Source organism: Scomber scombrus, chromosome 13 (assembly GCF_963691925.1).
Source record: "Scomber scombrus chromosome 13, fScoSco1.1, whole genome shotgun sequence".
NCBI lineage: Eukaryota > Metazoa > Chordata > Actinopteri > Scombriformes > Scombridae > Scomber > Scomber scombrus.
In genome coordinates, this window is record NC_084982.1 from 21,729,993 (window position 1) to 21,746,182 (window position 16,190).

Consider the following 16,190-nt stretch of genomic DNA (forward strand, 5'->3'; position numbering starts at 1 on the left):
AACACAAAAGGTAATAGCTGCTCTGGGCAGAGGATAAATTAAAAGCAGAACTTCATCCATGACTTAAATAAGAATCTACAATATAATCACTTAAAATCCCTCATAAATCAAAATGTCTCAGAAATACTTAAATACACCTCAAAGTGCACAGGTCATACTGAGCTAATAAACATTAGCATACCAACCTAGGAAGCTTTACCAAAGACTAGAAATGTAAATTGCTGTTGACATAAAATTGAACCGATAAATATGATGTATGTAACAACATGAAACAAGAAAGACAACTGTTGCTCAGAGTTTCAGTTCACTTTTATACTTAGTTGCTATGAGAGTGAATGTAGCAAGCAACAGTGGTCTCAAATGGTCCTTAAATATAATCTTCAAGCTCTTATCTGTCCTTCATCCCAGTCCAGTCTTAAACAGGCAGAAAAGCCCAAGGGCATCTGGTGGACAAAGAGCCAGACCGGAACAGAAACACAACACACTTATACTTATTATATTTTCACAAGGACTAAAACTACTAAAGCTCTAAATGGATATTAATTATAAAAAACATTTCCCAAGTGTTTAAAGGGGATATTCTGAGTCTCACAATTTAATGGGACTTAGAATACATGACAAAGGAAGCTTCTTATTATTCTTATTTTTTAAATCCCAACCTGCCTAAAACTCCTCAACACTGTGTACAATGTCACACTGACAGTACTGATGATAATGTCATGACGGGGAAGATATGTCACACAGTTCTCGTCTTGATATTAGTAATTTATTGAACATTTATGTATTCATTTGTATGGAAAAGGCATGCACTCTACCAAGCATGACATACATATAGAAGGGAGATTTGGCTGTGACTATTTTTGGTTGTTTTTGTCTCTTTAGTTCAAAGAATGTAGGTCTGTGTCTAGACAAGTGGGTGTCATGCAATGGTCTAAATCGTTCTCTCCACTCACTTTTTCATTCCTCTTTACCTCTGTGATTCCCTCTCCTTTCCTCATCTTTTTTCTCTGTGCCTCCTATTCTCAAGTCTATTTCAGCACCATGTAGGTGTGCTGTACTAATTTAGCCAAGCCTTCATTACCACTCTCTCCAGCTGGAAGAATGACTCACTGACTTCAGCATTCACACAAAACCCACTTGCCTGCCTTACCCTGAATCCTAATAATGTACCCTTGGGTCAGTGAAACCTAATTTTTCACTGAATATGGGACCTATGAATACCTGTCAGGATATAATGAAAATTAAAATAAAAAGTAAGTTTAGAAAAATGATTTTAAGAGAAGTTACAATTTGCAACTTTTAAATACAAATTGTCCCATTTATTTCCCTTAAGGTTCTTATTCCACTCTGACAGTATCATATATAATTTGAATCACCACAAGGTACAATTTCAGCCAAGCAAACTCCAGTTTCCGCCTACAAGCACTCGAACTGAAGTGCAGGCTTGAGGACCAGCTGCCTAACAGCATAATGTTTAAAACATTAACAGCATCCTTTTCATAATGACCATTTTTCTTGATTTCTTGAATGCAACACTGTAGCTTTCCACCATCACCTGAACGCACCTCCCATAAAGCCTCTCAAAAGTCATGTATGAAACTTTACAAAGCAATAATAACAGAAAAGTAAAGATTATCACATGTTCAGTGTAATTGATTACCTTAAGCATCACCTGAAATTATATATAAAATATAAAAAATATGGCACGCTTTAGGAAATGACCTGTGGTGATGTAAACCACAGGCTATGTGCATTGTAGAAGTTTATATGATACAAAAACGCCTGCATTATCCTTTGTTTTTTGTTTTTTTAAATCAGTTCCTGTATGACTATAATAAGGAGTGATGTCCATATAAACAACTGAAGAATCTGAGGGAATTTTGCAATGATTTGGTTAATAATTTAATCACAAAATATTTGGACACAATCACTTTGTAAAATTACCTACATAGAAATATAATTTCAAAGTCCTAAGTAACAAAAGTACCAAGATATTATTCTCATCTTTCTTTCTCCTCCTCCTCCTCCTCATTCTTTTGTTTTCTTCTTGCTCTTCTGTCTTCCACGTTCACACTGCTAATCCTGTGGTTTGCAGGGAAAACACCCACCAAGTTTGTTATGCAAGAAGAAGAGAGAGGATGAGTGCTGCTTAGCAGCAACAATGGCAGATTAGTAGCAGAGCAGTTGGCAAAGAAGACGATTACAATTTGAGGAAGTGACTCAATCCTTGGGGGAGTTTCTACTAAACACCACAGGGGATGATACCATTCATTCACACCTGTGTGTGTGTGTGTGTGTGTGTGTGTGTGTGTGTGTGTGTGTGTGTGTGTGTGTGTGTGTGTGTGTGTGTGTGTGTGTGTGTGTGTGTGTGTGTGTGTGTGTGTGTGTGTGTGTGTGTGTGTAGAGAGAGAGAGAGAGACACTAGTAGTCTGCAAAGGCTATAGGAGAGTGGGAGAGAGAGAGTGAGAGAGAGAGAGAGAGAGAGAGAGAAGCCTCATTCATTCTCAACTCTGTGTGTGTGTGTGTGTGTGTGTGTGTGTGTGTGTGTGTGTGTGTGTGTGTGTGTGTGTGTGTGTGTGTGTGTGTGTGTGTGTGTGTGTGTGTGTGTGTGTCCTGCATACCAATAGGAAAGAGTTGGGGTCACTATTGACAACTGAGTACCTCTCTCTCACTCTACTGTCACTATCACTTCCAGCTGGTTGGTGCTGTGTTTCCTCAATAATGATCAAATCAATCCTTACCTCTCCAGTTAGACATGTCTGTTATTCTACAGATAGAGGCAATTTTTTATCTTTTAATAATTTAAGCATAAAAGTCTTGTGTCCATACCTGTGAGATTATGTTCAATCCAGACATATTGTACAAGGCGTACCTACATGTCTGTAGACCTGCACTGTGATAAAAAAGATGTCTGGGGTTAATCTGCTATTTGCAGATGCGTCTGTTCTATATTGGACTAGCGCTGTTAAAACCTAGTTATATAAGCAGGGTTCTAATATTGGAAGAGTTACAGCGCCCCCTTGTGGCTGATAGCATTACTGTCTCAATTGTGAACGAAGTAGACACAATAGCAACATCAGTTGCTGCAATAGTAACTGCAAACCTACAAAGTATCATTTTCTTCTAATTAGAGCTATATCTACAAGGCATTTGGGTGTCAGTGGAGCATTTATATTACATGTTACAGTAAATATGAATGACTGGGGTACTAAAATCTTTTTTTAGCACTAACAAACAAAAGCTGAGCTAAAGAAATGAAAGGTTCAGGTTTTGTTCTTTTGTTACAATGCTTGTTTAAAGGCAAATAATTCAAGCCTCACTCTCTTGGCAAATATAATAACTGCATAACACTGCATAATATTACGTTCTCCACTGTGAGAGAACATTCATGTGGTTTCTGATCTTTCCACATAACCTTTTTTCCATCATTAGCATCACTTTAATCATTGCCAATCAACACACTCAGTAACACACACACACACACGCACTGAGGTGTTTACTGGCACTCTGGTGTTTTGCAGGATGTGAAACAAAAATGCCTCCAGATAGAATTCATACACATGCTCACAAAGAGATTCATCAGTCCATTTTTTATTAATTTTTCCTCATTTAATTTCATTGATGCAGTTGTTTTAGCTTGTGAATGGATGCACTCTAAATCACTAAAAAGCATCTACAGCCTGAGATAGACTCTACGCCAGTATTTACAGAGCAGTTCATGAATTCACAGTTTCTGTTACTATTTAGCCTATTTCACACAAAATACAACTCTGTGCCTTTGTACGATGGTTTTATACATTTTATTGCAAGTGAGTCACGGTTTGATTTTTATTTAGTGAGAGATCTCAGAAAGGACAACTTCATTACGCAATCTAATTTCAAAGCAAACATGGAGAAACAGGGATATTTTGCAGACTGGTGCGGTGGTGATATTTAGTAAAAATAATAAATAAATACAAATCAAGCAGTCCAACAGGCGTTTGGATATTCAATAAAACCACGAGATGGCGCCAGTAGTCTAATAATAACTGGATAGTTGCTTCCAGGTTAATACAATTGCATCCACCTGTATGTAAAAACAAACAGAACTGAAGGGAGGAGCATGACAGACAGCAAAGGGACAGACAAAGACGAGAATTAATAGCTATAAAACAATCTCTTCATTATGTTTTCAAGTTATTTAATATAATTTCTATAACAGATTGGTCTAATATAAGGAGACCTTTGTTGATTTTCGATCTAATTGGACCAATCCTGGCATGACATTTAGGAAAATCATGAAACATTTGGCCTCTTTGTGGATTACAATTAAACTATAATGACTGAAACACCGCGCGTAAAAGTTCAAATCGGTGTGTGTTTTAATAAAAGGCCGTCTTGATGGATTTAATAATTTAATCGTGAAAATATGCCTATGTTTAAAGTTTAACCGGTCTACATGATTTTCTGTTTGTTTACCTACAAATATCTAGACGTTTTGCTTAGCCTACATATCACTCCGCCAGCGTCTAAATGATTATACCGACTTTATCTGCTCTTAGACATCTGACATCGTTCATTACGGTTTAACTCGTGTTGTTTTTATTCCTCCCAGTTTGTCTAAAATAGTCAGTTGTAATGATTATTAATGTTAGTCAACGTGTTAATGTTGTTGACACAGCTGATGTGGGATGGAGATACGGTGCCAAAGGGACCCGGAGTCTGCAGATTGTGGCTGTGATAAAGGGCCGCCGATGGAGAGCCAGGCCAGTAGGAGAAACCCGACGGCCCCACGCCGGGAGCGACCAGGTTGAGTTTGGAAATCCCAGTAAAGGGAATCGGGGAGAAGTTACCCTGAAATTTGTAGATGGCCTGCTCGGTGGTGGACGGCTGGCACACTTGCGCCAAGCCGTGGAAATCAAATTTATAGGCATATCGCTTGCCGTGCACTTTGGTCATGATGTTTTTGTCGTAGTAGTAACGCAGTGCCCGGCTCAGTTTGTCGTAGTTCATGTTGGGTTTGCTCTTGCGTTCCCCCCACCTCCGGGCCACCTCGTCGGGGTCTATGAGTTTGAACTCGCCGTTGGTGCCCTCCCAGGCGATGCAAGACATGTTGTTGCTGTCAGAGAGGAGCTCCAGCAGAAACTGCCACAACTGGATCTGCCCACTGCCTGAGTGTAAATACAAGAAAATAATAATAATGAAGTAAAAATAATAATAATAATAATAAACGGTGACAAATGGCACAAAGCAAGATGAGAGAAATAAACATGTTTAAAGCAATGGAAACAATATCCGACAGGCATTTAGCACATAATGGTATTTGGTAGCATTTAACATACAGATTATTATCTCTTTGATCAAATAATACATTTTCAATCATCAAAATGAATTTCTGTCAGCAAATTAATGACACATTTCCAATACAAGCATATTTACGTGCATTTTTAGTTTATATGCCTACCCAGTTTTCTGTTATTTATAACATTGCATTGTTTTAAATGTATCTTACAGACATCATCATCATCCAATAGTGTTTTAAAACCTCACGTTATTGTTGTTTTAGTTAGTTATATGCTTTTTTTAGTCCTTATCAATATGAGGGTAGATCTATATAATTTTTATTTTAAATATTATGTTCTCATATAAATGGTAGTCTACATTATACACATTTATTCACATTCTAAAGATACATTTTCGGATATTTTTCAACCGTTTAGATTTAGAAAATGTAATAACATGTTTGATTTCGTCCTTTTGAAGCTGTTCATGTCGGTTCAGCATCAGCAACAGCACATTACTGTAGACTAATGAAATGTGTCTATGGAGCTGCAGAGGAATGACAGCTGGATTATTCCGTATAACAGGTTGAGGTTTATTTTTTAAAATCTTTATTCAGTTTCAAAATGATTTGAGAAATTAGAAATATCTATTGCTATAACTGAAAGGAAAAAAATCACATTCCCATCGCCTAAACTGTTATTAAAGACCAAATATAAAGAGATGTATTCTTATTTTGATTATATCAATTAAGGGAATAATACTATTAACATATGACATCAAGGAAACGCATTTGAACCCTGCTATAATAGTTGGGGTTTTTAATATTATTATGATGAGATGTATCTGTAAACTGTCATTTTTTAAGGGTTTTATTCTTTCTTTCTTTTTTTACACCCCTTATTAACAAATATTACCTAGCAATTAGTACATGTGTGAATATAGCAAATTGAAAGATGAAATAAGCTTCTAATTAATATTAGATAACTGTACACTAAATGGTGATGTTGGTGTTTATAATAATTCCTGGCAGGCTTCATTTTCTTACCTTTCTGTACTCCTGTATTTATTGGACCCCAAGATGTTCCTTTGCTTTCTTTCAACAGATTTTCTGTTGGATCTGAAATCAAAACAGACACATTTAAACATCATCAGCTGCCTCTTAATACAATTATTACAAGAGGAAGGCCTGTTATCTATTTCATATCTATATCTATAAATTATCAAGACAGTTATGATGCTTTCACATACTAACATAAAATGAAAACATTCAAAATTGTCTTATAATTCTGCTTAAATTGAATTCCAGTGTCAATGAACAAGGTGGAATAAATATCTTATGAAATCTGTTTCATAATTGATTGAATTTTAAAAATATTTCAGTAGAGGTGCAGAGGATTCAATCTGAAATTAAATGTTTAAAATATAGATTAAAATATCTATAAAAAAAAAAAAAAATTAAAATCCTCATTGGCATCCCCGTCCAGTCGGAGTCTAAGCTTGCGTGAAGCATGCGGGCTCCCTCTCTCATTGCGGTCTCCTCTCCGAGAAGCCAGGAAACGCGTCCAGGAAAAAGGATTTCCGATTTCCGACAAAAGAGCAGACGGGCTTTCAGATTGAAAAGGCTGAACAATGCTCTGCCCTGGCAGCGGAGCAGCACCGCAGCCTCTGGACACCCAGCTCAATTTATAAAAAAAGAAAAAAGAAAAAAACGACTCATAACAGGTTATTTCTATAATTCTTCACGGGACAAAATGACGAACCTGAGAGATACATGTTGAACATGAGGTTTCCTCCGCAGTCCTGTCTCATTGTGTTCAGTTGTTCAGAAAGGGTTGGATTTCATTTCGTTGGTGGCGGAGGAAAAGATTTTTTATTAAACTTTATCTCATAACTGTGATCTGGAATAAATGCGGGTGGACAGATTGAAGTTTCCCGGCAACTGTCACCGGCCCCCATCTCTGAGACAATATTCAGACAGCAATTTCCCCTGGTGCATTGCTTTAATTAAAAGAGCAATTTACCTCTGTCAGCCCGCCTGGTGCCCACAATAAAAAGAGGACGATAGAAATTCGGCCCTTATCAATCCACCATCACAGTTTAATAAAGTTTCCGCGTTAAGATCTGAGTTTCTATGGTGAATTGAAGTGTTTGACATGGAAACCAGTACAGATCCTCCTCACTTTTCCGCCTCTTTACCTCTCTGCAAACAACAAAGACCTATTTCACGTTGGAAAAGAATATTTACCTTGAAAAATACGCTTCAGTGCACATGAGAAAACAAGAACATTTCACCCCCCCTCCCCTCCTCCCCCTCCTCCTCATCCCCCCCTAACCTTCTGTTTGTGGGTTTAAGGTTATAGCCTCAATCTGAAGGTAATGAGGTTGTAACCGTAAAACCATGGTTTCTGATGGTCACTGATGCTCACACGTTGACTCATATTTTTCTAATCATTTTGTTTTTTAGAGGCAGTGGACTGTGAGTTGATGCCCCATAGGCCTACATTCAGCTTTGGACTGTAAATTCAGTAGAAGTCCATTTGTAAATACTTCACAAATATAATATGTTACTACAGAGTTCACACACCCTTTGTAATGTTATTTTTAGGCCAACAGATGAAATAAATGACACAGGTTCACAAACATAAACATTTATTTAGGTGCAAATAAAGAAAAAAATATACACACAAAACATGAGGGTGATGAGGTACAACACAACACAGTGATTAAATGCAATTTGAACTGTGATTGAATAAGTTAAGTATTTAGTGTGATCATTGCATGCCTTTATTGTTACAGTTTAAAGTGTATTTTCTATCAAAACTGCAGTGAAAACTATAGCTGAAGCACCTTTGAGGTGTTTGAAACGGACAAATATAAAGTTAAACTGGAAATTCATGTTATTTATGAGTGTGTCAAAAACTGTGGCATGATAAGAGCTTGCCAACAAACATATAAAAGGAGGTGGTGTCCTGGTGACGTAATGTTTTAAGATGTGTACTGTGTAAACGCCTCGTCCCGGATTGATTATGTAGACTTGTGCTGCATTCTCTCCCCATGTCTGACTGTCTACATGGTCCTCAAAGCAATCTTATAGAGGAAAAAAGGACAACTTACATTTTCTACAAAATATAAACTAATGTGGTGTTCTGCTGGGCTTCTGTGTGATTTTGCATCTTGTGTTTTCCCTTTATAAAATGTAGTTTTTGTGTCATGACCTAAGAAAACTCAGGCAGGTCTATCGGTAATACTACAGGTCAGCTATCCTGCAATTAAAAAGCGTGCATACTTTACAACCCTGTTTTAGATTCTTAGCATATCAGAATAAATGAACTCTCTGCTCTGTGAGATCACTTTGATTCTCATAGCTTTATCTTGACAAATGCCTTTAATATGAGTCTCACCAGAGAGACCAAGAATAACTGTATGAAAATACTTGTGTTTTACTTGCATTGAAATTAAAATACAATGCAATTAGTTAACAAGAAATATCAACATTTACCATTTTTGTGAGAAAAGCTTACAGTCAATTCAGAAATGAAATTAATGCAGCATGAAAACTCATAGTTTCAGTCACACCTGGCACATTCAGCTCTCTGCACTGACTGAACTGAAAATGAATATGCTAATCTTTCATCATCTACACAATGTGTCACCTGACTTAGCACAGACCAACACATATGCATATAGTGTAGAAAAAGCAGAGTCTAACACTTTATATTCTTGTGACAGGGTATTGTGTTTTCTCTTACTCCAGAGCCAACAACAGCATGAATAATATATGGCCTCATCTGCCTTTGATTGGCCTATTACACTAGTTTACAGAAATAAATTGTAACATATTGTTACCATTCTGCCCCAGAAAAAGGGTGAAAATCTTCCATAACTGGTCACACTTTATGATCCATGTTTATAAGTTGACAGGTGAATTTCAGCCCATCAAATGGTGACGATTTCTCGAGGATGGTTGGTGATTCTCTGGCGTCCCAGACTTGCTTTAGCTGCCTGTGTGCAAGTACAAGCCGCAGGCAACTTAAAACAAGCCTCGAAAACGAGACAGTATCCACTGATGTAGACGAAGATAAATCGATGGTTAAACTCCAGTCAGTGATCAGCTTGAGGGAAGAAATCAGCAGATAGAAAGAAGAAACAAATACATGTTTTTAAAAAAGAAGTCATTTGTTTTATTCCTTTATGAACTCTATTACTATTATGTCACTTACAAAAATGTGTTGCTGTATAGTAATCTGGGTTCATAGAAGAGTTTACATCAAAAAGAGTTACGTCAAATCTATCTGTAGTCTGCAAGTGAAACTAAAGCATTTTAAAAATTGAAAGCATGAATCCCAAAAAACTCCCAAAAAAGAGTGTTTTATCCAATTGGTTTGCCTTTGTCAGAGGCATCTATAGACATTTTGTGCAGCCACATTCATCCGACTAAAATAATCTACTGTAATTCATATTAGTGGTGTAACCATTAAGCATAACAATCCCTTTAAATTACAGCTGCCATCAAAGTTCCCTTGTAAAGCCTGGAACTTACCTTGCTCTGTTCTGAACTGTCTGACCAAAGTACCTTTAACTTGCAGCTCACCAGACTACTCAGGTGTCACTCCTGTAAAAGCTATGGTGCAGCTGCTTTAATCAGCCTGCAAAGGAATGTATATTTGAGAAAGGTGTGTGCGCACAGTTACACATTTATTAAAAGATCCTGTTTTTTTTGGGTGTGGGACTGTAAGCCGGTGCAGACCTGTGGGTGTGTAACACGGAATCCCACGTCCTGGACAACAGGAGGCGTGTGCGTGGAGGTAAACACACTCCAGGATCCCGGCGTGTCACTGTAAAATAAACATGATGGTGCCATGTGCAAATAAACCCTAAGCTGCTCAACTTTACTTGTGGAATACTGTTTTAGTGTAAGGTTGTGGCTGGCAGTTAAATCAATGAAATATATAAACTATGTTTTATACCTAAATTAGTCATCATTATACTGTAGAGTATGAAGTCTTCAGTATAACTGTCTTCTTCTTGAAAAATCAAGAAAGAAAACGGTATAGGCCCCACAGTGAGGGGGTCTGGTGGCTCTGTTATGCTATGGGGGGCATTTTGCTAGCATGGTCTGGGTCCACTTGTCCCCCTCAGAGGGAAAACTCACTGCAAATCAATACAACCATGTTCCTTTATGTTATGATGAAACATTTCTATCCTGGTGGGAGTGGTTTCTTCCAGGATGACAATGCCCTGCTCCATAGGTCACAAGGGGTCAGTGAATGGTTTAATGAGTATGAAAATGATGTGTATCATATGATATGGCCTTAACAGTCACCAGATATAAACCCAATTAAACACCTATTTGGACCGATGACTTAGATATAGTTCTCATCCACTGTCATCAAAACAAGAGGGAATATCTTTTGGAAGAAAAGTGTTCATCCCTCCAGTAGAGTTCAGACACTTGTAGAAACAATAACAAAGCACACTGAAGCTGTTGTGGTGGCCAAACACCTTACTAAGACACTCTTTGTTAATTATTTACTGTAATTTTTGTCACACGTCTGTGCGTCTTTTATTATTAGCCACAATGCAATCAGAAAAGTATCTGGTCCCAAATTTATTGCGCAGCATGACAATGACACCAAACCTACTGCAAGAGTAATAAAGAACTATCTTCAGTGAAGAATTATGGTAAGTTCTCGAAGATGTTTGAACAACCAACCTGCTAAGTACGGAGAACGGCTGCTATTTTAAAAGGCAAAGCATGCTTACACAAAATATTAATTTAATTTAGTTTTCTTCTGTTTACTGAATTTTGTATGACGTTACTTTATAAATAAAAAACTCTTGATGGCATTATTTCTGAATGTATCCTCACATTACTTTTATTGCCTTAAGTTTTTGCAAAGTACTGTATATGTAAATTCCCCCCTTTTTGATTCGCACAGATACAATATAACTATTAGCATAAACTAATCTATAGACATTAATAAGTGTAAATAATAAAATCATGACATTTACCCCACTTAACCTCATCATTACTGTCATATTAGTATATTCAGTATATTCGACAATATTACTAAGTATGCCTTCACAGTGGGTCTGAAGACAAGCTGAAAATTCAAACAGGGTTCAGTACCTTGGACAGCGCTTGTGTACCTACTTTCTGTTAATAATATAGTAATAATAATGAGAAAAATGAATAATTAAAAACCTTAAATTGATGTCATTTCTGTCTCAGAGGACTTCAGTTGACCTTTTTTTGAATGACTCAAAGAGTAATTAAACAGTTCAAATATGGACAGTTGCATGTGTGCTAGCAGCATGGAGCAGCTGCCAGTGCATACTCTAGTGCCTCTGAGTCTGTGTTTGCTTTTATTTTGATTGTTAGGGCTGCACAGTACTTTTGCAACATTAAACAGGATAAGCAAACAAGAGCAAGAGAATAATTATATTCTATCAATTCTATTTTTCTACCAACGAGAGGATTTGGATAACATATATCCTACTAAGGCTAATATGTTTCTGTTGAATGCTTCACAAATGCCAACATCTGCTTATCATACAGCTCTTCACCTAATTGGTCATGTTGGCATATTATAGTCAAGCAGTCGAACAACAAATAATAGAAACAAATGTCATATCGTGCTCTTGTTTATTGGAAATAAGAATACAGTCCGACAAGCACAATATTATACATCCTAAAGCCTATAACAGAGAGATTTGAATCAAATCTTTCCATGTCTCTTCACTAAAAGGCTAAATATGTCTTTTAAATTAATACAAAGCAAGAACTATTTCTGATAACAGCCTGGTCTATATAGCTAAAAGAGAATAAGGGGCTCTATTTGTGCATTTGTGGTTCCATTACCAAAGGTGCAAAATTACTGATAGCTCAGTTTAGCCAATTATTGCTATCTGCTTTTATGAGCTTTTTATTGTGATTTATTTATTTAGGATGATCAATTTCAGTGTAAAAAAAATACCAACAAACAATCTATAGTTTTGAAGAAAAGCCTTTATTTCCTATTTCAAGAACATGCTTTAGCATGGTAGTAAAAGTAGGTACTTAGATATCCATACATGCAAAGCCACAGAGTGATAGAAAGAGTTTGTCCATCTACGGGTCTGTGACAGTGGTCTGTCCGGGTTCAAGTTGAGGAAGGAGATCAGGAAAAGTTTTTTTCAGGTTGGGTCAGGCAGGTAGAGGCTTAGTGCTGGATCCTACGAATGGACTGCACCTGGTTGGTGTGAGCTTGGGTGCTGTACTCGTTGTAGTTTCTGTACTCGCCTTGGTGTCTGTCTCTCTCCAGGATGTACTGGTAGCCACGGTAACCGGGGAACTGGTAGGCCACCCAGCTGCAGAGAGAGAGAGAGAAAAGGGAGAAAGACTTGAATTCAATATGTAACTTAAACATTACATTCATTACAATCTATAAATAAGAGAGAAGGTAGGTGTGCTTAAAAAGGGTTAGTACAAGCTGCTATTCCTCTCCCAAAGAAAAAAGAATATTTTTTGTATCTAGCATTCTGTTTTAAACTACACCTTATGGCAGAATGTTTGAATGATGAAAGTAATGATTTTATGCTGAAAAAGGAGGGAAATAGGGGACAGACACCAATAAACAGAGTGGAATGTGCATAACTTACGCTCCGGAGTTGATTTTGATAGAGGGCACCTCCTTGCTGCACCAGCCCATGGCCTGTAGGGAGGGGTAGTCATCACACATCTCAAACTTACGGCCCTGGAAGTCCTCGCACTCGTACAGGGTCACCTTGCTGTCACTGTGGTTCTGCAGAAAAAAAGAGTGAGAGAATGTCAGTGTGAACAGAAAATAATAAGTGTATTAAGTGTAATATATCATTAATAGGTTGTTTTCAAGGTAGCAAAGAAATGCAATTAACTTGTGAACTGCTTAACTGACGCAAACAGGCAATGTAACATATCTGAAGGTTTCACTTTGATGAGGATGGACAGGTTCATGTGGGGACAGTTGGAGGGGTGGGGCAGGGAGGTAAAGCACATAATGGCCGTTTACAGAGGTTGACTTAGGTAGAAGGATGTGGGAACTTACAGCGCACTTGATGGGTCTGAAGGAAAGCATGTGCTCGGTTCTGTAGCTGCTGTTTCCACTCCAGGCCTCGTAGCGAGGGTAGTCTCCCTTCTCCAGAATAAACTGCTGTCCCTGGAACTCTGGGTACTCATAACCCACCCAGCTAGATAGAGAAAAGATGCAGAGGAGAGAGAAAGGAGGAAGAATAGGATAGAAATGTTTAGGGTATGTGAATTTTAAAGAAAATGCTAGAAAGAAAATAAACCAAAAACCAGAGAAACTCCCAAATACTCTAATAAAGCAATGATGAAACACTAAATACGAAGTAATTTCAACACTGAAACTCTCAATTTTGTTAAACAGTACCGCCCAACGCCCACAGAAAGGCCTCGAGTGAAAACAGTATGCAGCCTCTTTTGTCAGTGGAGGCACAAAGCAAACATTAAATACTGCTGCTCCAGCCTCCACCGCCGTCGCTGCTGCTGCTGCTGCTGCACCCAGGGCTTTTTATCTGATCGCTAGTCAGTCAGTCAGCCAGCCATTCTGGCTCACAGCCGACAGCTGCACACAGCCAATTCATATTGCAATAAGGTCACACTTGGATGCATGCACACACACATGCAAACCGTACATGCCAACCAGCGTGATAACACTGCAGGCTGTAATTGATGTTTTGTTTTGTTTTTTTCAGCTTTTTCTGCTTCTTGATCATGTGTGCTTTAATCAGACTTTATCCAAGCAGACAAAAGAGAATTGGAAGAGAAGTAAATAACACAGCATTATTAGATATTATTACATGGCAAAGAAAAAACTGGTCTTTGTTATACACAGTTTTGTTTTTTGCAATGTATATTTCATTAAAAACCTAGAGGAAGGCCACAGACCAACATGATGCAGAAATATGCCTGCATTTAAGTCATTCTTCATTCTTTATAAAGATAATTTAAAAATATCTATTGGCTTTACTTGATTATCCAAGTGTGCAATTTAAACCAGACTTTAACAAATCATCCACTAAAATCTGGCCTGATCATTAAGACATCAGGACTTATATATGCAAGACCATGATAAAATTGATCTTACACTGAAGGAGAGACAGACATGAACAAAATACTGATTAGGATCTACACACAGGAGAAAATCAGGTTCAGGAAAGCAGAGAGGTCAAGAGGTGAAAGTGAACATGTATGGTAGAATATATGCAAAACTAAAGATGTCATGTGAAGAGATCCAAAAGAATGATAACAAGGTCAACTTACGGTCCATTCTCAACCTTGATGGAGCGGATCTTGTTGAATCCCCTCTCCATGATGTTCTGGCACTCCAGCATGAACTCACAGCGCTTTCCCTGGAAGTTCTCCTCCTCCCAGACTGTGATCTTGAACTGGCCCATCTGCTCCATCTGTTGAGTGTTCATGGCTGCTGCTACTCCCTTGGGGGTTTTTCTCTGAAGAAAGTAGACAGTTGTTTTATTTAAGTTCAGACAGATGGAAAATCAAATAATTTCATCAGGGTTTAAAAATACAATCCTGTATGTCAAGCATACTGAGGGAATTCCTGACTGCCCACATCTTGAATAAAACAGATACAGTTAATTAGATTTCACCATAGTTGTTGATCATGATGTTTGCATCTTAAAAGTACAATTTTTGTATTTTAGCTTGAAGATAAAACACTGGTTAGTAAGGTTAAAATGTGCTATGCCAGTGCCCTTGTATTAGGACCTCACTCTGGAGAGGAAAATCTGTTAAGGTCACTCTCCAAAGGTGTCACAAACAGTGAATAATTCTACTCATTTGCCATTTTTCCATTTCCCCAAAGTACAAATGGTCTCTGTTTTCATTGAAGAGATACAATCCAGAACCACAGATGTGTTCTCCTACCCATAAGTTGTACATTTTAACTGTACTGAACCAGTGCTACATTACAGTTAACCACATCATCTGCAAGTGAAAGCCTGAAGCCAATGTAGTACAGTTTCTAACAGGGGTTTACAACCATCCTCAGCCAATTTGTTTAAAAACAGCACAGGCACATTATTGGTTTGAGAAATGTTAGCATAAATGTGTTTAGACGAAACACAAGCACAACAGTAAGGTATCATCTTGCCAGCTTTCCCTGTTAAAAGGGCTGGTGAGGTTTAAACCAATTCACCCCAAAAGCACAAGCATGAAGTGGCTTCCATGATTTTACTCTCAGCAAACCAGTAGCAAATCAAGCCTTGTTGTTTAAATGCACCCATAGCTATCTATCCATCTATCTATCAAATAGAACAGGGTTTTTAGCAGCATCTTGGTTGCTGTCGGGCTCCACCCCAGTACACACCCCTGATTGCAGTTTCTTAGCTGTGTCGGAGGCAGTGTGTTGAAATACTTACAGACAGTACTGAGGTGGGACAGATCCAGTTTAATCAATGTCGGGTAAGAGAACCGTGCCTGTGTTTTTATAGGGCCAGGCCCCCTGGACCTGCGCCACTCCATTTGCCCACCAGCCTTGCACACTCAGCAGCTGAGCGGCCGGCTGAAAGGGGAGCATTAGATCACGCATTGTGGAGGATCCAGAGCACTATTGTCCTCAGAGCCCCAAACTGACTTAGTCATCAATATGGCAGCCATGGTCAGTAGCAACCTGACCCAGGACTATACAATGGCAACGCACTGACACAACAGTTTGATTGGTGTGGCAGGATAATAGACACATTCTGGGAGCTGATCCCCCTTCTCTCTCTCTCTCTCTTCTCTCATGCACACACACACACACACACACACACACACACACACACACACACACACACACACACACACACACACACACACACACACACACACACACACACACACACACACACACACACACACACACACACACACACACACACACACA

At 38.2% G+C, this 16,190-nt stretch overlaps 2 protein-coding genes across 2 annotated transcripts; both read right to left on the reverse strand.

Annotated features, from left to right (window-relative positions):
* Positions 1–4,608: 4,608 nt before the first annotated feature.
* Positions 4,609–7,071, reverse strand: fev (FEV transcription factor, ETS family member). Its single transcript, XM_062432039.1, has 3 exons — positions 7,023–7,071; positions 6,308–6,379; positions 4,609–5,150 (listed from the first exon to the last, which is right to left on the reverse strand). Exons 1-3 carry the CDS (start codon positions 7,069–7,071, stop codon positions 4,609–4,611), a joined length of 663 nt encoding a protein of 220 aa, XP_062288023.1.
* A 5,393-nt stretch (positions 7,072–12,464) lies between these two features.
* Positions 12,465–14,724, reverse strand: cryba2b (crystallin, beta A2b). The gene is made up of 4 exons (XM_062431714.1): positions 14,567–14,724; positions 13,329–13,470; positions 12,904–13,046; positions 12,465–12,612 (listed from the first exon to the last, which is right to left on the reverse strand). The coding sequence occupies exons 1-4, from the start codon at positions 14,722–14,724 to the stop codon at positions 12,465–12,467; spliced, it is 591 nt and encodes a 196-aa protein (XP_062287698.1).
* Between the last annotated feature and the right edge of the window lie 1,466 nt (positions 14,725–16,190).

What these genes read in the sequence shown, in the direction of transcription:
- fev (XM_062432039.1), bottom strand. Translation starts at nt 7,071, where the DNA reads ATGAGACAGGACTGCGGAGGAAACCTCATGTTCAACATGTATCTCTCA. An exon ending in GTTCAACATGTATCTCTCAG is followed by an intron (nt 6,380 to 7,022) that starts GTTCGTCATTTT and finishes TTTTGATTTCAG; the next exon opens with ATCCAACAGAAAATCTGTTG. An exon ending in AAATACAGGAGTACAGAAAG is followed by an intron (nt 5,151 to 6,307) that starts GTAAGAAAATGA and finishes ATTTACACTCAG; the next exon opens with GCAGTGGGCAGATCCAGTTG.
- cryba2b (XM_062431714.1), bottom strand. Translation starts at nt 14,724, where the DNA reads ATGAACACTCAACAGATGGAGCAGATGGGCCAGTTCAAGATCACAGTC. An exon ending in TCAGACCCATCAAGTGCGCT is followed by an intron (nt 13,047 to 13,328) that starts GTAAGTTCCCAC and finishes TTTTTTCTGCAG; the next exon opens with AACCACAGTGACAGCAAGGT. An exon ending in ATCAAAATCAACTCCGGAGC is followed by an intron (nt 12,613 to 12,903) that starts GTAAGTTATGCA and finishes CTCTCTCTGCAG; the next exon opens with CTGGGTGGCCTACCAGTTCC.